Here is a 22,451-nt window from a genome sequence, read left to right as displayed (position 1 = left end):
TCACGATCTTTAGTTGACCATGAGGAGTAGGATGTAGAGACTCCTAGATTTTATTAATGTCTGGGATGGTGAGCAATCCACAAAATATCCAGACGAATAGATTCTTCCCAAAAAAGCTTGGGGACATTAGGACTTTCAAGTTGCAATTGAAGAAGCTCCATAGGCCCCTTTTTAATCCAAATACTGGAAGACCCCTAGAAGATAGAGAGCCACACCCACTACATGTGGCACTTTTTAGACCTAGAATGAAGAGTAATCCCTTGGCCAAGGCAGTTCCCTTTCTATTGATGGTTGATCCAGCCCACTACCCAGGCAAGGGCAATTTTGATATTTTAAAGGCGTTGCAACTCCTATCACTGTTTTGCCATTGGAGGTTGTCATAGGCAAAGACCTAGAGGCAAGTATGCACATAGTACCCTAACTTTGCAATTTAAAATAGTAGAGTATAAGATAAATGCAAGTCTTATAAGGAAGAAGCGACCCTTATTGCTTCAGACCATAACAATAATAATGACTACCAACCGAGTATGTCATTTATCCAAAGGATCTAATTTTTTCATAATGAGTACCTTGACTATAGCCTCTGATTATCAATCTCAAGGGCATGTAAGTCTTTGAAGCCATATTATATAGCATTTTAAAAAATTGTAAGTGTAACATCAAATGTCTTATTTGAAAACAATGTATAATTCAAACTCAACATTTTTTATCTTTTGTTTTGTTTGATATACTAAAAATAGAGCAAAATTCATCACCATGGAATTCCCTTGTTTTAACACACTTTATAATTGAAAACCTTCTTTCAACTAGATCTATTGGTTATGAGTTCTAAACCTCAAGGCATCAAATCATGTTGCACTTTTTAAATAGGAAAAACTCCTACCCAAGCAACTATTGATTAGCAAAAAATTATAAACAAGATGATATGAAAGTATAATGGATTTTTATTAAGGCTCAAATGTTGTTACACTAATTAAAAAGTTAAAACTCCTTAAGCAACTACTAATTAGCAAAAAATGATAATAGATGAGTGCAAAAGATGGAAGAAAAGATTCCATAGCATATACTTCAACTTGTGCATCGTTTATCTTTTCTTCTTTTGTAGCTTTTCTTTGCTCTCTCTAGGTTCGTTTTAGAAGACCTCTTCACCACCTTTTTCTTTCTCTTCCCTCTCTAGGCCTTGAATGTCCCTCTCTAACGTTTCTATATTTATGACTCATATATTGGATATCTACCTCTAGATTAGTTTATCTTAAAAAGAGTTTAAAAATACGATATTTTCACCCAATTCTGACTTATACATTCAGCTTCCCCACAGATATTCTCAGTACAAATTCCCAACAACCAAGACCTTGGTGCAATGTAAGTAAACTGAGTCTTGACTGCCGGCACCTTAATGTGTATCGTTGTCTTCTATCCACATTGGTTCATGCCAAGAACTACTCAAGGGATACGTGGAGTGGGAAAGAAAAAACAAGCCGATAGAGAAGCCATCACAAAATCTAGTGAGGTTGTTGTTTGCAAAGATGGAAGCCTTTGACTTTGTGAAATGTAGGGCGGTAGCTCTATAGAACCTTGTTGGGCAAGTCATCGATATATTGAAAGGCTACACCCCCAACGATCCACTCTGCTGTAGGTCTGCAGCCCGCGTCTCTTTACTTATCCTAGATGCCTACAAATTCAAGACAGGGTGAGGTGATGATGAGAAAGAACTAAAGATGATCATTGTGGACACATCTCTAGGATATGGAAGAATCAGCATTGGTGCATTGATGTGGCTGGAGTTGCCTTGAAGAGAACCTGAATTTGTGAGAAGATCCAATCGAGAAGAGAAATGACATTGTTTTTGCTGGTGGCTGAATTCAAGATTATGGTTGCATACTCAAACCTTAGGGTGTTTGAAGGGTTCAGTTAGAGAAGAAAAATGGATTTATAGCCTATCATTTTTTGCACTACTTAAGGAGACTTTTCACTCGCACATTTAAGGAGACTTAAAGTGCTAATGATTTCTCTCTTCAAGATGAAAAGGAAACCTGGTATGCAGAGGTGATTGGGTAATGTTTTGGTTGCTTTTTGTCCTCTATTCACTTGAGACCAAGTAAGAGTGCCTTGTTCTTATGAGAGTGCAAATTGTGATTCCTCTTATTGCAAAAACTTGGCATAGTACTCACAGGTAGCACGATGGAAGGGATTGCCATTTGGCATAGCATTTCTTGCAATAATTTGCTCAAGAATCAGAGAATTATGCCTTGAAAGTACAAAAATGCATGATACTAAATGTGTGAATGCCCAATTGGTGAAGTGTCAATGCATTAGAGCACCTGAAATAGGGTTTTGTTTTTTGGTTGATAGGTTTATATCTAATTTTGACCTTTTCGATGATACTCATATCTAGAGCAAAGAGGTGGTAATGTCACCAATGTAACTGCATGACATTGCCACCTATGGAAGCTTACTTTTAATATGTTTGAATTCGAGCATGCAATTATAAAAAGCTAAAATGGAATTCGTCACCAATGCAACTGCATGACATTGCCACCTTGTTCTATATAGTTCAACTAATACAAGGGAAAAGAGATGAAAGTATAAAGACTATAAATTCAATGAAGATCATTGAGGAGACATTGAGTGCTTCTAGTCTCAACATCCTTCCTTTGAAATTATTTACATATTGGATTTTTATGTAGTTGCTAACATTCTATATTCATTAAAGTGTTTTTTTGGGCTTGTATAGTAGGTCATGAATTTCATAAAATAAGTATTCTCAAGTAAAGAATCATACAAAGTAAAGCTGAGTTTGGAACTTGTTAGGCATGTTAGAGAATTTACAAAAGATCAAAATTTGCCTCGATGACAACGTCCACTTAAATTACATTTGAGGCCATAAATCATAATGAGTGTGATTATCAAGCTTCAAAGAAATCTAAAAATATGTGTTATAGTCACCCTTGGGATCTAGGACTTACAACCTCTTTAAAAACTCATTCTAGTTAAGAAGTATGGCCATTTTATCTAAAAGCTAAAAAAATACCTTGAAATTTTGGTGTTATGTCGACCTTAAAACTTCAGGTAAAACTCAAAGTAACATGTGCGAGTTCCAATCCATAATAATTCCAAGTTTTTTTCAAGATATAAGCTATTATGGCAACAATCAAAATCCAAAAATACCTTGTCAACACATTTGAATAATTTTACGAAGTGGCTAGGACACTTTTATGTCCTTCTACCAAATTAATGTTAGTATAGGCTATATTTGATGCTAAAATTAGCCATTTTTCCAAATTTTGTTTTGATGGAAATATTGATGCAAGCAAAATTTCCCTAGGCCTTTTTGACAAAACTAAACAGTCTGATTACAAAAAATTAGGCTGAGGATTGAGACTTTGCAAGTCTAGTTTGAATATTTTCAATGAAAGCAATGTGGTTTTTGGTAGCATGGTTTACCCAGACACATTGTCAATATTACTATCGATAATGCCGTCGCTATTTCTTTCACAAACTGTGTATACATGAAATCTCTCAATTTTCTAATTTTCTCAAAATTTTAGTGCTTCTCTCACTTCCAATTCTTGATAGAGTTTAAAAATTGGTGACATTTGTTTGGATTGTGAAATTTTGGAACCTGGGCGGCTTTGTTTTATGGTGCGTGTCAACTTGTTTTACCGCACTTGAGCTAATAAAATTTTGATAGGTGGAGGCCAAATCCACGGCTCCGTGTCTAGTAATGGTACAAAACTTGATACACCTATAGGTCACTATAGGCCCCCAGTCATTGTACCAATCTTGTCCCATACATAGGTATGCACATGCACTTTTTTTTAAAACCCTAGTGGCATGCACCAGGACACATGTGGGTTTGTGACATTGGTTTTTCATACCCATGTTGGGCATCGATCATCACAATGGCACCAAAATTGGTAGTCCTCTAATTCATGCACATAGGCTAGAAGTACACCAATGTATATGCTTCAACATGCAGGCATCCTGCATGGTAAGAAACACGAAAATATGGATTCCAAACCATGCAAAACCTCTTTCTCTCACCTCTCTCTTTCTCAATCTTTGTCATTTTCTCTCCTTTTTCCTTTCCTCTTTCTCTCCTCTTCCTCTCAACTCTATAGGATCCATCAAAATTATAAAATAGTGGCATCTATGTGCGTACCTTTCATCTTTCTCTCCTATCCCTCTCAATCCTATAGTGCCTACCAAAATCATAAAAACATGGCATCTATGTACATACCTTTGTTTTTTATACTGGGGTTTTCTAGGTTTTCTAAAGTCTAGGTGCCTTTGTTTTAGATGTGGTGAGGTGAGCGAACATAGCAAGATGGACATGGTGAGGGTAGACCCAGTGGAGGGCGCAAGAAGAAGATGGACATGGTGAGGGTAGACCTAGTGGAGGGCACAAGAAGAAGTTAATATTTCAAAGAACTTCCAAAAGCTCCTTCAGAAGCTCATTCCTTGGGAGTAAGGGAATATTAAGTGCAAAATGAAAGAAGAGCATGAACGGCCTGAGAGCATGAGTTCTCAGTCTCTTCAAATCTCACCTCCCACTCAAAGCAGTCATACACTAGGGGCCAATGGTTGCCATAATAACACCTCACAAGCTTTCATTCCAATAGTTGGTAACTGAATGGTAGTATATGGGGGCATTATCACGGATGCAAATGGGGATGCCTTGATGTGTTTTCTATATAGACTTAAGGAACCAACGATAAATATTAGGTCACAATCAAGGGATGTAAAGAGTAATGTTCTCAAGCAATTGTGTAATGTGTTCCCAATGTCTAACAAAAAGTCTATTGAAAATGGGTGATGTTGAATGAGATGATGGATGTGTTGAAGGATTGAAAGGGGTTATGCAAGTAGCATGAGAGAAGCATCTGCCCACCTCCAGAAGAATGATTGGGAGAAAGGTGTGAGTGAAGTGAAGGATACTCCTGCCAAGCACAAGTAGGAGCACAAAGCTACAAAAGCTTGCACAGAGAAAGTGGGGCAATCCCACTTTAGATCGAGTGGCAAGGAACCTTTCATGGTCTACATTGGAAGTCGCCGTGTTTCTCCTTTTAAACCCCTACATATCTCTCCTATGTCTCTTATAATCTAGTGTTTCATGTATCTACACATGCATGTGGAAGGCCAAGGTTGCACCCACGAAGAATATTATTTATGCCTATAACAATGTTACCATGGCTTGCTCAAACGATTGGAGGTTCAAGAAGAGAAAAATGCCAATTTCTTCATAGATGTAAGACTCCCAAAGCCAAACTTCAATTTCATCCAAGCACACAATTCATCAAAGAGTGTTCGTTGCCATCCCATCTCCATGAGCTTGACAGCAGTAAGTCGGAATGTGCATAGGCTTCACGACCATGCGCGTGGTCAGCCGCAATATCAGATTCTCCGTTAGGAATTGCATCAGGCTCTGGTAGGTAGACTAGTTGACTTCTCCTTGATTCAGGAGTACATGTTCTCAGCAGCAGGAGCACATGTTTTCAGCAGCAGCAGACATCACACATCAACACTGTTTCCTCCCTAGGAGGGACCCAGAGGTTCGGTCCCCTGCAATTGGCAAGAACGGAGGGGTATGCATATCGGTACGGTAACAATGATGGGCTACAAGAAGACAAAGGCTATGTTTAGCTTGAGAATGAGGATAGACAATGGGAAGAATGGCAGTCGAGGGACGAGAGCAGCTCCAACAATGACTAACAAGGATGGCATTCTACTAGGAAAATCTTTTTTAGTTTTGGCGTGTAACTACTGTAGTAGGGTTCTCAGATATGTTGTGCCAACCTGATGTAATGAAGAGTTTGGGATAGTGCTTTTGGGCACTCCTTATACACACACATATGCGAGCGCATGTGTGTGGACAAACTTTTAGGGTAGACTGGGATAAATTGTTCTTTCGAAGGGACTTGAGACTCGAAGATCAAGAGGATGAAGTTTGGTTTTGGTTAGTGCAAGTTCTCACTCATCATTAGTGGGTATGTCGTGGAGTAGGTGAGCCACCCTCTCCTCCCCCATCAATGGAACCGAAGCCTTCTCCCATTCCCCTTGCTCAAAAACCTCATGCTCCTTCTCAAGTGGTTCCCATTCCCCTCACTCAATCTCAACTTTAGCCTCAACTTGAGTCTCAACCTAAGCCTCCCTCGCCTTGAGATTCAACCCAAACCTCATCGTGAGGTTCAACAACTACAAGCCCATGCAAAAGAACAATGAGTGGAGCAATGCTCTAATATGACATTCTCAAGTGAGCCAAGGAAGAAACTTCATAGAGGAAGCCCTCAACTAGGCATGCAAGGCCTCTTAATATCAAAAGCAAGCCACGAAGGAGGCTAACTAGCCACAACAAAGTTGGAATTGTGAGTACTATCACAAACGGCTAGTTGATGCAACACAAGAAGACATTGCAAGGGCTTTAAGGCAAGAATCAATTGATTGAAGGCCTTGTCATCTACATATAGGAGTGCCAAGTTGCATCAACATGGTGACGCTATAACAAAACAAGGTTGCATCACTTGATTGAGAGAATCATGACTTTGGCAAGGGAAGGAACGACTGTAAAGACAAAACATGACTTTATGGAGACCTTCCAATACGTAACAACTACATATGAGGGACAACTACACTTCTTTATATGATTGTCGTAGGTGGAGAATGAAGTGACCACATCAGGGATGAATGTAATTTTTACAAGAGTGCCACAATCAATGAAAGAAATGGAGGAGATAGGTGATGAGCAATGTAATTTTTACAAAGTGCCCCAATCAAAGAAAGAATGGAGGAGATAGGTGATGAGCAATGACCAAGAAGGAGTGCTGCACAAACCCTACACAAAGGAACAAAGTTTACTTTAACCATTGACTTAACCTTAAAATGTGTTTAGCCTTTCCGATACAAACCTTAATCACAAAATAACCTGCAACACACCACACGAAAGACTGGGGCACAATTTCGAGACCCCTAGCAAAACCAAAAAATATGTGCAAATTTTCCAAACTAGCATCCAACTCTCCACTAAAGCACTCTCTCTAAGGAGGCAGTTCTAATAAACCGAGAAACCATTTCATCTTGTCTCTTAAGGTCATGCTTCTATGATTATTTTGCCTTAGGGTATCTGTGCTCAATGCCTATCTTTTAAAATGACTATCTTAAGCCTCAATGTATCAAATGTATTTAGTAGTATTGTAGAAAAAGTATTTCATCACATATGTGAGCTTTCTCAAATAGATGCCATCAAATGTTTCAGTAAATATTAAGGACTATAACCTCACAAAGAATACTCAATGTTTGGTGGACTTGAGCAAAGTGAAACCAAATGTGATTTGGTACCATTAAGCATATAGTCATTGTCCCTCCATGACTTCATACAAGTTAGTTTTCATGAAAATAATATGTTTACAACTTACAGAATCATTACCTCGTGTATAAACGTAAACATATCAAAATTTGGAATCCCAATCAAAAATATTCCAACCAAGTTCATCTTCAAGAGTCTTTAATCGCTTAACTTGACCCCCAAAGTCACTTAGTGGAGTGGTGAATGGATATATGTATATCACCTTTTTGGCTAGTGACCTATAGGTCACGACATCATCTTTGATAAGAAATTCCATGATATCTCTCCCAAAAAGCCCATCCACTTCAACTTGAAGAAATTGACCTATTGTAAAGCAATGATAATAACAATCATTATAGGTATTTAAAAACTCTCTCTCTCTCTCTCTCTCTCATGCTAGACTCGATGCAAGGTCCAGTCAATTGAGATCTATGCATACTTTGGACCCCTGGCATGTTTCATTTGTTTAGGTTATACTACATATATAGACGTGCTAGACAACTTTACTTACCTTGCAATGAGAGTACAGATTGTAATGTATTACATGTTTTAGTCTCACAAGCCTTTTTGTCTTTCGCAAACACATCTCTCTCTCTCTCTCTCTCTCTCTCTCACACACACACACACACACACACACATAGCTCCAACCGACCTCCCTCAACCCTAACAGGTAGCTCTCACTCGCCTCCCTCAACCCTCCCCCCTCAGACATAGATGCCAAAGCCCTTTTCCTCACTAAATCCCTCCATGCCACAACACAACACTTGTTCATGTACACACGCAAAACCAAACTCTTCAATGAAGCCTCCTAAAAAGAACCATAGAACATTATCATACCCATTCATAAGGCAACTTGCAGCATATAACCACCAAGATAGATTTTGAATTTCATTCGACGCAGAGCAGCAACAACTTTCTTTTGGAAAGCAAAAGAAATTGAGAGAGGGGGAGAAAGAAGAGACAACACACACACTAGGCCCTAGGATCAAGGGCTGGACCCCCCCGAAATCTTTATTGCAATAGAATGAACTTTGTACAACTGGCTCATAAAAGAGCATGAGGCTAAGTACAATACACTCTATGTTCTTGAGGGCACAAGGCCTCTCTCTTTATACCAGCCCAAAAGCATGGGCTCCAAAAAGATGGGGCTTACTTTTCTTTACAAAGTTGCCTTCTAGGCTTTATTGCCCTAATTTTGGCGCTGAATTTCGTTTTTGACTCTAGTGGGCCCTTTTTAACGTAGGTGCCACTTTTTTTTTGTTCTTTTGCTCTTGTGGGACCTGCTTTTTGGCACTTGCCTCTTAAAATTTGAGCCTTTTTGCACTCTTCTAGGTCCTACACATTCAATAAACGATATCCAACACTTTTAACCCATTAGAGGTTAGACAAATGCATGCATTGTAATTCTTGGACTGTTCCTCGACGTCCACACAGTTCTTTTAACCAATGCAAAGCAAAGAAAAATAAAACTCTTCTGAAGTCAACTTTCTTTGACCAAAGTCAATCTCATAACGATTCCTCTTTACTTGGGACAAATATGATTTCATGATATCCCCTCAGCTACGACGAAGTTGTCCTCAACTAAAAACTTAAAAGCTTCTTGGTACAACTGTAAAACTTGATAATATTCCGAGAAGAATTCCTCATCTACTCACTTGGCATCAAGCGCTGAATAGTTTTTGAACTTGACAAGGTACCTGCGGTAATTCCATTCTTTTCTTTCGAGGTTCCCCTCTATCTCTTCCACCTCTGGTGGCTTTTGGTAACTTCCGATCATTGACTTGGAACAGTCTTGTGGCATTCTCTACTCCCATCTAGCTGACTGGCCTTCTAGAGCACTATGCAGCCTGTTGGTACATACAAGCCACCAAATGGTTTTAGTCAGGCATGCCTATCGTTCAGTCAAGCTGTGAGTGTTGTTGTTGTATGCAAATTCCACTAGTGGAAGGTACTTTTTCCACTCAGATTTCCGTTTGGACGCATAACACTTCAAAAGTTCTAGCACCGTGGAATTAGCATTCTATCCTTGACCGTCCGTCTCAGAGTGAAATGAAGATGAAATGAAGATGAGAACTCCAATTTCGTACCCATATTATTAAAAGTGGTCTCAAGAATGAACTGGTCATTCTTGGGTCTCAGTCACTTACTATAAATTTAGGCATCCCATGGTGCTTGAAGATTTGTGCCATAAACAACTTGGCCATCTTGATAGTCTTGATAGTCTTTGGTCCGTCTTGATAGTCTTCCTGACTGGAATGAAATGGGCTTGCTTGCTAAACCTGTCAATTATGGTCCATATCCCATCATTCCCATTCTTTGATAGTGGAAGATCAAGGACAAAATCCATAGCAATACACTCCCATGGCCTCTGTGGTATCGAAAGCGGTATTAGGAATCCCTTGAGTCTTTTGTCTATCATACTTAATTTTCTGGCATGTAAGACATTCAATCACAAACTTGTGGATATCTTTCCGCATTCCTGGTCAAAAGAAGTACCTCTCAATAGCTTCGGTAGTAGAAGAAATATCCCGATGACCTACATACGGAAGGGCATCACATTCTTCCATAACTTTTGTTCGCATCCTCTAGCTCAAACAAAGGTGTTCATCTTTCATGAGGTACCCATCCCTAAGTGAATACTAGCTGGATCATTGTCCTTGCTTGCTGAATGCTCCTCATGATCTCTCCAAAGTCGAAATCCTGAAGATAAAGATCGTTCAGTTCCTCAAGGTCCCTGTGGTGGGCTATGGTGACATTGTCCACATGGGGCCTTCTAGATAAGCATCTGCTACTCTATTTCAGGCTCTTGGAGTGTGGACAATCTGAAAATGAAAAATGGGCAAGAAGTTGGCCCACCTCATCTGCTTTCAGAGAGCTTAGTCTGCATCAAAAAATACATGAGGCTCTGATGGTTCGTCTTGACTGTAAAATCAGCTTCAAGAAGATGATACTTCCAAATAGTAAGGGCATGAATTACAGCCCGCGTCTCTTTCTCATAAATACCCATATAGTTCTCAGCATCGCGCAGTCTCCGACTCTTGTAGGCCACAACACGACCACCCTAGTGAAGAGCAACTCCCACACACTCTCCACATGCATCACAATCCACATCAAAAGGTTTGTGTCCGTCTGGAACAACAAGGATCAGCTCAGTTGTTAACTTTTCTAGATATCCACTACTCTATTCGGGCTCCTAGAGTGTGGACAATCTGAAAATGAAAAATGGGCAGGAAGTTCACCCACCTCATCTGCTTTTCAGAGAGCTTAATCACATCAAAAATTACCTGAGACTCTTATGGTTCATCTTGACTGTGAAATCACCTCAAGAAGATAATGCCTCCAAATAGTAAGGGCATGAATTAGCCAACATCTCTTTCTCATAAATACTCATATACCTCTCTGACTCATCCATCTGCAATCCAAACAATTCCTGCTTCAGAGCCGCCATTGAGTGCTTCATCTTCACACCAAACAAAGTCTCGAGGATATTCCAGTTCTCAACTGCAGTTTTCCTTACGTTGATATGATGAACGAATTCTGGGCCTAAAGCTCTCCCCATAATGCCAATTGCCTTCTAATTTTTGTTGTCCCATGCTGCAATTTTGTCTGCCTCATGGCCGCCACTTTTCGGTTTCTTCTCAGTTCTTGCAATCATGCTCAAAATTCCTTTTTGCAACACGTACAACTCGAGTTGCCAACTACCACAAAGCAAAGTTTCATCCATTGAAGTGGACAACTGAGCCCGCTACACCTTTTTCTTGCTTAACAACCTCCATAGCGTCCTTACAAGACACTCAAACACACAAATCCTTCCAACTCTCACCACCGAACCTGATTGACTCTACCAGGGACTTAAGACCTCTCAAACTCTTAGAATCTACAGGCGCTGATACTAATTGTTGAATTTTTTAAGCCTCTACATGCAGTGGGTACGGTGAATAATATTATATGCTCAAACGTAGGGTGAAACAAAAGTACACAGAATGCTCAGCGTTATCAACAGAGAGATTGCGCCACGTACAATAAACAACCCCTCAAGGACTTCCATTAAAAAGCAGGAGGGACAACTCCACAAGCTGACCTCAGACTAGATGCTTGAACCTGACCACGTTTGTTGGCATACAAGAACATGACTTATTCCAAACTCCTAGGAGCAGTTGCTCTCTACCAAAATGACTATCCAAGAAAGGTTCTTACTGAAGTCGACTCTCATAAGAATAGTTCACAAGTACCGAGCCCTGAAAAGGAAGACAATCACCGTCATCTACGTGAATATAGGAGCCAAAAGAGTCGTGCACATGCTGATGTCGCCTAGTGTCGTGCATGCAATTGCCAAGACCTTAGACTCGTGCATAGACTAATCAGATATTGGGGCAGGCTTCACGTGTTCTTCCCATGCAAATAGACTCTTCGTTGTCTAGCCAATCAGCACACCAATGCTCATGTCGAACCAACCAATCCACTTTACCTTTCTTAAACCACTTCATCAGACCGCCCTATGAGGGTGTAACAACCAAGGCATTCCCAAAACTACATTGAATTGGTCCAAAGGTGAAACAAAGAAACCTTCTTGATCCACATAATCTTGCACATGAATTCTGAGCTTGCCAATTAGTGGAGTTATTGGTACTGATTCTCCCTAAAAGATCTGTAGGGCATCAAGAGATTGTCCAAGTTCTTCCGTCTTGATCCGTAACTGCAAGGCAAGATCATGCAAGACGAAGTTATCTGTTGCACCTTGATCAAACAAAATTAGCACATTCTGATCCCTTTTGGCCTCAAGATTAGCCACTCTCTCCAAAATATCCGGAACTCCTCCGCCAAGATCTTTGGCAGTTCTTTAGGCGTTTTCTGCTCCCTCAAACCCAGAGGCTTTTCGGGGCATCCATATGCCCTTCTTTTTTGCAACGGAAGCACTTTCCTTTCTTCCAGAAGGCCTCTAGCTGTTCTGGAGTGTATATACCTAGATGAATCCAGAAAAATTCCCAGACTCATCCTCTAAAAACACAACATAGTGCAGTTTCAATCTCACGATAGTCATTCATAAGATTGAAAACCATAAACTTGATCACGCATAGCAAGGACTAGCTACTATGACATCCCCATTGACGTCATCAGCGCCTGACACATACAAATCCACACACCCACACATACTTGAGCATCCATTTATACAAAGTCTTCATACTAAGTTTCTATCGGCACTCTGAAGGTGAAGGGCAGACTTAGCCATGACAAAGGCTAAGTCTGCCCTTCACCTCTGACTATTCTGGAGTGAACTTTGATTTTCGTTTGAAGGGCTTTGTTGAACCAATTGGCTTCTAAGGCTGAAAATTTCCTTTTGACCTTGTGCCGGTACCATATTTCTTCTGATGGAGTCCCCATCCTTGCCTTTTGACGGTTGTCCTATCCGCAGCAAATATTCTTTCATATGCTCAACCAGTGACGCTAATCTTGAAGTTAGCGCTTTCCTCCAAGTGGGGCACCTTTTATAGGCTTTTGATCCTCATGGGCCCAACATACAGTGGGGCGCCACTGATTCTTGGGCTTTTGCTCGTGGGACCTCCTTTTTGGGGACCTGCCCCTTGAATTTTGGGCCTTTTTGCACTCCTCTTAGTCCTACACATTCAATAAACATTATCCAACATTTTACCCATTAGAGGTTAGTCAAATGCATGCATTCTAGTTCTTGGACTAATCCTAGTCCCTTGTGGGCATCCCCACAGTTCTTTTACCAATGCAAAGTAAAGTAAACAAAAAGAAACAAGCACTTGTCAATACAGAGCGGGAAAGGAATAAGGCCTCCCCCGTGTGACTCCCAATAAGCATCTAGGTGACATTCCTTGTACACAAGGCTAAGACCCCGCTAATCCATCTACCAAAAACCCCATCTTCCGCATCGTACACTCCGGGAAAGGCCACTTCACTCTGTCATAATCCTTCATAAATTTCAAGAGGAGGATTGCGATAGGATAGGACTCCTCCCGGAGCCAATCCACTATCTACCAAGAGGTGAAGATGTTGTCTAAGATACTACGTTTTTGAACAGAACCTGAGCACCATGAGATGGGGCCATAGCCACAAGCTCATGATCTTGGCTAAGACATTGTATGTGGTATTCAATAGGGTGATCGGGCACCACTATCAAATCTCTGACTAATCCCTCCCGTTCGTGACCAGACAAGTCCACCCCCGACTCAAGGACTAGGGGAGCCAGCTAAAGTCAAATATCTCCTAGTTGATCTCATCTTCATGCACATTTCTCCTCATGACATCATTTTGCCTTGGGTATAATGCTCCTGCAATGATCTGGTAGGAAGATGCCCTCTTTATCAAAAAAAAATTCCCTCCAACTTGGACTTACTAGGTCTTGACCACCCTTCTGTTGGAGTGGGAAGTCCACTGTCCCAACTCTAAGCCCTCATATAACGAGTGCAAGGGGACATGGTGCCTGCAAGGATTGGGGGGATTAGCAGGTTGCTATGTGAGCATCAGATACGGATGCTACAAGTGCAGATCAGGATGGAGAAGAACATCCACAGGGCAGCCATATGGGCAGCACTATAGGCTGCCATGTTGGGCTGCTACACAGTCCAGCAAATAGGGCTGGCAAAGGCCCTAGATTAGGGCAGGCACCTATAGAGGCCTTATATAGGCCAGGTAAAATTGGCAGAAGTCAGCAGACCTGGCTGCTGGTCGGTCGTTTGTGGAGGACCTGGTCGGCAGGGGCCTGCTCAGCCAGATCTGACCCAATTCAGCCAAATAGCAGTGCCACACTGTGGCTGGTGCTGTGTTAATTTTTCTTGTGATCCGGGTTGGCTTGGGATGTTCTTGTGGAGAGGGACCTGGACGTACAGGAGTTGCAGGTGATTGGACCTGAGTTCCACGACGCCTTTGACTTGTTCCAAAGAGCTCTTTTACAGGAGCTGATGGCGCACACATTTGATCAGGTGGGTGTAGGCCACTAACATTAGGTCATTAAGAGGGGGTATTAAGATACATGGGTCACTACCCCACTTGTGACCCTCCAAAATGAGGAGGGCATGGAGGCAGGATACCTGCAATATGGGGGACTAAGAGAGATGCAAAGTGGGCAAGAGAGAGGACTGCCACATGGGCACATCTAGAGGCTGTCTGGGCTGCCACATGGGAAGCATGATAGGCCCCCATCTAGGAGGCAGTGCTGGCTGCCATATTAGCAGGGCTACAACCTACCACATGGGCAGCAAGAGTGGCCCTGCCACGTGGACTCGGTGGATCTGGTAGGACCTTGGGTCAGGTCTGCCAGGAGGGGCCCCATAAAGCAGGTCGGAAGCAGCAGGGTATGGCCCTCTAGATAGCATGGATGAGCTCTATAAGAAGGCTCGCCAGCCATTGATCTAGCAGTCGGCCTGTTCCAAAGGGGGAGGAGGAATGCAGCCCTCACCCTATAAATAGGGGCCTTGGGCCTTCAAGTCCACCCATTCCTCCCCCTTGATTTGTGGTTGAGCTCTATATTGCTCTTGGTTGGCATATCCTTGAATGGCCAAATCCCTAGTTGGATGGATTGGGTGGTGTGGGCAAGGTCAGTGGTAGACTTTGTTGATACATCAGCTGAGGAATGAATTGCGGCATTGTGAGGTCCCGTGGTTTGTCCATCGTGCAATGGCCTGGGAGAGAGCGCTCAGCAGCAGGAGGGAAAGTAGTCGTAGCAAACAGCAGAAGCACCAACTTTTGGTACGAGACAGATGCACTTGGAGCATTATCATGGTATTTTGACTAATCTACTTGAGTGTATAATCTCTTCCAGATCGTCTGTTGCTTTCTTTTGTTGCTATAAGAGGCTTTTGCTTCGAGTCTGAGTTGTGTATTCTTTGGATATACTTGTGTGCACACGTCACTAATAGTGGGATCTTGAGTGTTGGTGATCTTGGGAAGTCTTCTGTTGCAGGGGTTACGCTCTGGCAACCCAGCCTCAATTACTTTAACTAGAGGAAGTAACCTTATACTTCTTAGACAGGGTGAAGAGAGAGGATGCAGCACCATCTATAATAAAAGATTAACCGTGAATGCGTGTAGCTTGCTAGGCTAAGCCCAACCCTCCTGCTCCCCTTCCGCTGCGTGCCTCCAAGTGAGGCCTTCAGTGGCTCATACAGGAGCCACAACGTGTCTTCTCAGCTATCCGTCCGCCCAAGGTGTTATGCTCCACAGTTGAGCTCTACACTAATGGATAGGGCCTGCTGGAATCGTTCCCCTTAGTGCTGCTGCACTCTGCTCCTGCCTTTATCTGCCGTCTCTAGTGCCTGGATGTGGACTTCTGCAGGCTAATCTGTGGAGCTGATTGTCTTCTTTTGCCCACAAAGAGGACCTTTCCGTATGGCACCATGTCCATTGAATCTGGCCGACTATGAAACCTTTCTGTGGAACCAGATCTGGCCGACCAGATCAGGGGTCTTAAAAATGCCTTCCCCTCTGCTCTTTTGGCTGGGCTTTGTCCCAGCCCTGCTGCCCACAATGTGGGTTAGATGCCTGCGAATGTGCAGGCATGTTGACAGCCCTATATGACCTTTGAAAGAGGCTGGCTGAGGGCTGCTGTCCAACCCAATGCAAGGGTCCCTCCAAGTGGTGACCCTCCAAGTGGTAGCGACCACCTAACATCAAAATCCAAGTTGATCTTTCAACAAAGAGAGCCTAGTGGCTGGTCCACGTACATCCACTACACCAAGGTTCAGTCCAGAAATTCTGACCCCAGAATCATCTGTCTCTAGAACATTGCTCCCGAGTCCCTGTGAGCATTCCTCACGTTCGGACCAAAAGTCTTCCAAGATACTAATCGTACTCTCCACCTTTAGCTCTCCAGTCTCTGACACGAAGTCTTTGACTAATGTGCTCTGTGAATCTTCAGCATCCTCCAGTTGAAACTTTTCAGGGTGAGGGGTGACCTCATTGACATCTGACCTTGTCAGCTTTTCGGCCTTCAAGAAGTCCACGATGCCAACTTTACATTCATCAAAGCAAGAGGCCACGCATTCATCTGCTTTGAAGCTGCCTCATCTGACAGTGCGGGTCGTTAACCTCCTTTTTTGCTATTCAGAACTCCAAGTCAATCAAATACTCCTCAAAATTCTACTGAATTCATAAATAAATCAAAGAGAATACATACCCTGGATGTACATCTGGATATTGCTTTTGCTATTGCAGCAGCAAGCCAGGCACACGTCTTGAGTGCCATCCTCTCCTTCAATGTCCTACAATTCCAGAGACATGACAGAGTCTTGGTTAAATTAATTCTGAAGTCTCCACGTTCATCTTCTTCCCCCTCCGTGTTGATGGCCTCGTCCTCGGTCTAGGGATCTTAGCGACAAGTGCTGTCCTCCACCTTTACAAAGGAATCTGACTCTGTTCACCAATACTCAATGCCTGACATTCAGACCGTCACCAATACTCTGTTTAGACCAATACTCAATGTCTGTAAATCTTGCTTGGGGCAACCACCAAGGATAGCTCCTCTACCACGTTACTGCACCATGCAGCCAGCCCAAATTCACAAGCTATACTGAATGTGGATGCAACAGACAAGGTTTCAAGCTATACACTGCCCGTGGTGTATAAAGATTGCGAGGTTGCAAATCATGGGGTGTCCTTCCCCTGTCAATTTACCAAAAAGGCCCACAATTACCAATTTCAATTCTTATAATGCACCCGGTGGTTGGCAGTAGCAATAAATTGACAGGGAAGGACACCGGGTGGTTGGCAGTTGCAATAAATTGATTATGTACCGGTTGGTGTGTCCTCCATCATTAAGAGCTTGGGACCTTTTTGAGTCGACCAAATAGCGCTTAGGACCTTCTGCAGAGTCATACGATGCACAGAGACAGCTAGTGAATACTACGTGTGCGCGTAAAGGCATTGCAACGAGATGTAGGTGCATTCAAATTGCATTGCAAGGGACTAACCCTTGCTGCATTCTCAGACGCTTCGGGTGGAATCGGCCAAGGTATAGCGTAAGTTGCGATTTTTGAAGTCGTCGAGATGCAGTTGGGATTGATAGTTGAAGGGCAGGGTCGTATTTTCCTATATACAAACAAGAACATTAGCCTGCAAACTTGTGCCTCAGAACTACGTCGAATATCCAACGATAGCGTCACAATGATCATTCGACCCTTGCCAAATCCGATTCCATGCTCACCCGTCCAAAAGACCCAGCTCCATTTTCTCGGTTTGAGACTGAGAATAAGGTGTAGCGGATGGGTCGAGAGCGAGGGCAGGCAAGCTGGTGAAGGAAAGAAGAGCGACAGCCATAGCAGTGCAAGCGATGTTACGAAGGGGGAGGGGAGGAGGGGCAGTTGGAGGAGAAGCAGAGCAGAATTGGGTAGCGATGGTGGAGCTACTAGAGATTGTGGGCGGTCGCCATCGCCAATGCAGCAGCCGCATGGGTAGACTTACTATTAGAGTTTCCATCCCATACCACTGTGCAAAATTTCTCGCCTGCCTCCTTCTTGAGAATTATTATGTCCCAAGTCCAACTTCTCTACACCTTCCATGCCTTATTCAACCTTATCCCTTCCTTGGCCCATCGTGTATCATGCATGCACCGCAGCGGTCGTCAGACCACAAATGCATCGCCCCCATACTCCATTGCTGCCCAGGCCACACTTGGTGCCAGGCGACGTGGCACCACCACTGCATTCATGCCCCGTGCATGCTGGCGGTCGTCAAAACCTTTGGTGGCCAATGGTGGTTGAGGGTGCCTCCATGTGTCGGTCACTCTACCGCCACATACAGAGAGTTCTTCAGGGAGGACCCCCCTATGTCGTAGAACCTCCTCGATGGAGGACGCGTTGTTCAGCAAGGGATTAGAAATAATGAGAGTTTAGAACAATTGTGTTTTAGAAATTTCAACTTAAAGAGAATATGTGGAAATAAAGTATGTACTCAAAATTGAGTTGGAGGAAACAACATAAGAGACTATCCCGATAGTTTGGACAAACTGCTGCCAGCAAGTTGGTTTGGTAGCAGCTAGGGGATGGTCCATGATCTCTCATACGTGTAGAGTGGTAGCCATTCCGTATGAAGTTTACTATTAGTTATTCTAATCGCTTTGCATATTTCTGCTCTCCTTGTAGAAAAAAAAATGTTCATAAACTCGAGTCTTATAAATACCTTTGCACCTTTGGCATATGATCCTTTCCTTATGATAGGTCATATGAGCTAATGGAGACTGTTTTGTTTCATCACCGCATCTCTTACATTTTTCTATATGCCTGCAATGGGAGGTTTTGAGCCCTATATTGCACTTGATTGGCAGGAGGGGCTCCTTGAATGATCAACTATCTCTGATTGGACAGATTCACAGTGTGGGCAAGGTCAAGGGCGGCCTTGGCTAGTACATGGGCTGGGGGATAACCTTCAATAGCAACACCGAGAGGTCTCATGGTCTTCCCATCAAGCAAAATGGGCATAGTAGAGTGTTGGCATAGCCCGAAGGTGGGGGCACTCATTGGTAGGATGGTTCCCCATACAAATGCCACATCACACATCATCTCACCTTGGAAATAGGTGAGTAACCTTCCTTCTTCAATCCCCCCTTGAGTTCTTAGCTTTGCTGATGAGGATGTTGGTGGCCAACTCTTTGAGGTTTATGCCCTTGGTCGGTGGAGCTGTCTCCTTGGCTTCACCAGTTTAGGACACGTCTGATGGAGCCACTTGTGTCTTATCTCCTTGGGCTTTCTCCTTCATTCCTTGTGTAGACCAAATTGCAGGGCATCTATACTTTTTCACAAAATACGGAAAGTGGTTATAGATAATATGCTATAATCATAGAAAATATTAAATCACTATTTTGTCCTAACAAGTACCAAGAGCATCTGCCTTACAAGACAAATTAGTTTTGATACCATATAGTGTCTTATGTTGCAACTTGTCCAAGATTGTTTCATTGACTTTCCAAAATCTTTAAGTTCCTCTTCTAATGAACGGTGATCTATCTTGGTCCATGTCTTTTTGTAACAAAGTATGAATAGCTTATCAAACGATTTCCATACTTTTGCTTTCACATTTCTAGCAACACCATCTGCCTCATCATCTTTGACAACATTATGCACAAGCTTCCAAAGGCCATATCTCACCCTCGAAACATATCTTGACCATCTACCAAGCTTCCCTTCTATTTGTGGTTCTTATAAAAACCGTCCAGCTTTGACTCCACCAATTGATGGTTTCATGGGAACATCCTTTCCATTTGTTGACTTCTTAAGGTCTGTTTTATGATATGGACATCTCCTCCATGAAGGCCCATGTCCGATAATACTTTTTCTAAGGCAGCAATTGCTTTTTTCCTATGCTTTTTTGGTCGAAGCTTCCAAAAAAATCCAATATATAGAAAATTCAACTTTTCAATGATTCGACATAACGCATGCAAAATGCATATATGGACGTTGCACAAAGGAATGTCCAAGAGTGCTTTGAATTCTAGATCAATCTTATCCCAATTAGGAGCTCTCCTCCACCATTTAAAATCCATGACATGGGTGGGTTGTCTCCTTGTAGCAGTAAAGGCATGGAGAGTTAGAATTACCTCCTTTTCTTATATTGAACATGCACTTCAGGGTCTTCAAGTCTCCCGCCATATGCCAATCAACTTGAAAATCATATTTTCCTTCGACGTGAACCTCCTTGAACTTGTTTTTTGATGAGACTGATGGTATTTTTGACTAGTGGAACACCCAAAATACTATTTGGTGGTACTTTGTATTAATCTACGGTTGGAAAATCCATCTCTATTAAAGCATCAAGGCAATGTAAATAGAATCAGACATTAACACAAATTAAAAATGAAAAACCATTTAAAGTCGTAGTTTGTGCTTACCTCAAATGCGCTTAACCCCACCAAATCTGTTTCTCTAACTGTATACTAAAATACGTTGAGTTTGTTTTTGTTATTGATGGATCAAGAGCTCTATTCATAAGCATGATGTTACTCTTTCAATCTTTCTCTCCTTAACAATCTCACATTCATCCAGCTTAATCATAAATATAAGTCATCCTTGGCACTCTTTGATGTAATTCCATAGAATTCAACCATCCTTCTTTGTAATTGTTCAAGATCAACAAAATAATTATTCCAAGGACTATACATAGTGCTACCTTTGTTGCCTTCTAAATTCCCTCAATATGCAACTAATGTCCAATAAAATCATTTACTTGAGTGAACCTCTTAACTTTCATACTTCGGCAGGATTTGAAAGAAGCACATGTTTGATTCTCTGATCTTTTAAAGTTGATGATATTGCTTTGAAAATAGAACATTAACCTATTCTGCTAACTCCACTCTCATCAAGAGCCTCTTGCATTAAGTTCACATCAACTTTGTTGCTTTCCACAAACTGATGCACAACATTGCATTTGATGGTTTAAACTTCTTTTTCTCAATCATCTCTTTTGCAATAGTAGTTGAAAATAGACCTTTCATTGTTTCACTGGAAGAGCATTCGAATCAACATTCTCCTTTTGAGGCTCCAAAATTTTTATACAAATAGCAAGTGCACATAAGAGCTTTGCTCGATTTCCATCATAAGAACAGTTCAGAGTGCTCCCTTTATCATGGCATAGCAAGCAAATTAAAAGAAAGAGGGCAGGCAATCTTAACTGGTAAACTGGGTTGTACTGCAAAAGCATCCTCTTCTTTGCCTGATACCAACAAAAAAACCAGGTTCTCCCTCCGAGTGACCCCAAATTCAAATGTTTGGTTTGCAACCCCTCCCTTTGCGTGAACATAATCTAATTCAAGAGTTTGAGCTGTATAATGTAGTGGCCAGGGATCCTCCTTCGTGGCCGACTAATCCTTGTCCCTCTCAGTAAAATGAAGGGCTAACCAATGGGAAATTGGAGGGATGAAGCTGGCCAAGATTGCGTCCAACATGACATATCAGGAGTTGTTGAGATCCAATTTGGTTGCTTGATAATTTAAATGAAAAATAGATGTTGCACAAAAGGTGCCCTGATGTTGGAAAATACCTATTAGTATTTGTAGCGAGACAGGCCTACATCCTCTATGGGCAGGCTCCTTTTATTCATAAAAATAAAAGATCTAATCAAAGAAATACAATATACAAATAGCTAAACATTTGTAAAAATACCTGAAACCAAAGGTAATTTTTTTCACACAAATTCACCACTTAATCAATTGGAGAAGAAGAACACCATCACACCATGAAAACGACAGCAGAATGGGTATAATCTCCCCCCCCCAGATGAGTGGCTCATGCTTCCTCATCTAGAGTATTTATGATATTCCATAAAAGCACCAAGGAGCCAAAATTATCCCTCTCATCCAAAAATGAGGGATTTGCTTTACATAGCCATCTTAGGGCCCAAAAATGAATTATGTCCTCCACAAAATTTACTGCTCAAACTTGCAATAATAAAACAAACACAAAATTGGCCCATGGCCATTTATAATGCACTGTGCGACACCTCGATCGGTACCCTCGCACTAACCCCAATCCTCGCTATGAGTTCCATCACCTGTACTCAAGCCCTCAATTACATTAGTTATTAACAATCGATTGAGCGAATCACCAAATCAACTGATCCCAACATAACCGCGCTCAAAGCACAATAATAAAGCACAACATCAATAACACTAGCGACATCAGTATTAACATGGAATCACCCGGATTGCAACTGACCTCAGTTGTGTGTTTGATTATAGGAACTAAGGAGGTCTGGAAAAGTTCGAAAGAACTGCTCAGGCATCCACTGAGCATCATCTCTTGGATGATTCTTAAATTTGAGCAAGTATTTAGTATAGACATTTCCTTTTCGAGTCAAGGTCTGTTGATGATCAACAATGCATTCGGGTTCTAGAATAATTTCTTCATCAACAATCAATGGGCCCTCTTCATAGATAGGATGAATAGGTAAAGGTCCTTTGAAGGGCTTTAAGAGGCTGATATGGAAAGCATTATGTATTTTCCAATTATCAGGTAATTCAAGCCTATAAGCTAGATCATTGATTTTCTAAATCACCTTGAATGGTCCATAAAAACGTGGTGACATCTTTATTACTGGCCATTTCTCAACACTCTTCAATCTTCTTTTCTCAATCGAAAGAAGCACATAATCGCCTTCT

General features: G+C 42.0%; 1 protein-coding gene across 2 annotated transcripts; it reads right to left on the bottom strand.

The window, feature by feature from the left end:
• Positions 1-7,250: 7,250 nt before the first annotated feature.
• On the bottom strand, positions 7,251-17,849 carry LOC147882256 (thylakoid lumenal 17.9 kDa protein, chloroplast). 2 transcript variants are annotated; one of them, XM_087402077.1, is made up of 4 exons: positions 17,508-17,849; positions 17,275-17,392; positions 17,098-17,167; positions 7,251-7,666 (listed from the first exon to the last, which is right to left on the bottom strand). In XM_087402077.1, the coding sequence occupies exons 1-4, from the start codon at positions 17,777-17,779 to the stop codon at positions 7,446-7,448; spliced, it is 681 nt and encodes a 226-aa protein (XP_087258203.1). In that variant the 5' UTR covers positions 17,780-17,849; the 3' UTR covers positions 7,251-7,445. The 2 variants fall into 2 exon arrangements, with proteins under 2 accessions (XP_087258203.1, XP_087258204.1); XM_087402078.1 differs by lacking the exon at positions 7,251-7,666 and adding an exon at positions 16,512-16,966.
• Positions 17,850-22,451: the final 4,602 nt, after the last annotated feature.

This window comes from Dipteris shenzhenensis, chromosome 30 (genome assembly GCF_047967505.1).
Source record: "Dipteris shenzhenensis isolate YYH24624 ecotype China chromosome 30, Dip_SZ_1.0, whole genome shotgun sequence".
Lineage (NCBI taxonomy): Eukaryota > Viridiplantae > Streptophyta > Polypodiopsida > Gleicheniales > Dipteridaceae > Dipteris > Dipteris shenzhenensis.
Note: the sequence above shows the minus strand (reverse complement) of the source record. Positions and strands in the feature narration are given on the sequence as shown.

Coding starts and splice junctions, on each gene's coding strand:
- LOC147882256 (XM_087402077.1), bottom strand. CDS start 17,779: ATGGAAACTCTAATAGTAAGTCTACCCATGCGGCTGCTGCATTGGCGA. Junction 17,393..17,507: donor GAGCTGGGTCTTTTGGACGG/GTGAGCATGGAA, acceptor GTTTGTATATAG/GAAAATACGACCCTGCCCTT. Junction 17,168..17,274: donor CGTCTGAGAATGCAGCAAGG/GTTAGTCCCTTG, acceptor ATGACTCTGCAG/AAGGTCCTAAGCGCTATTTG.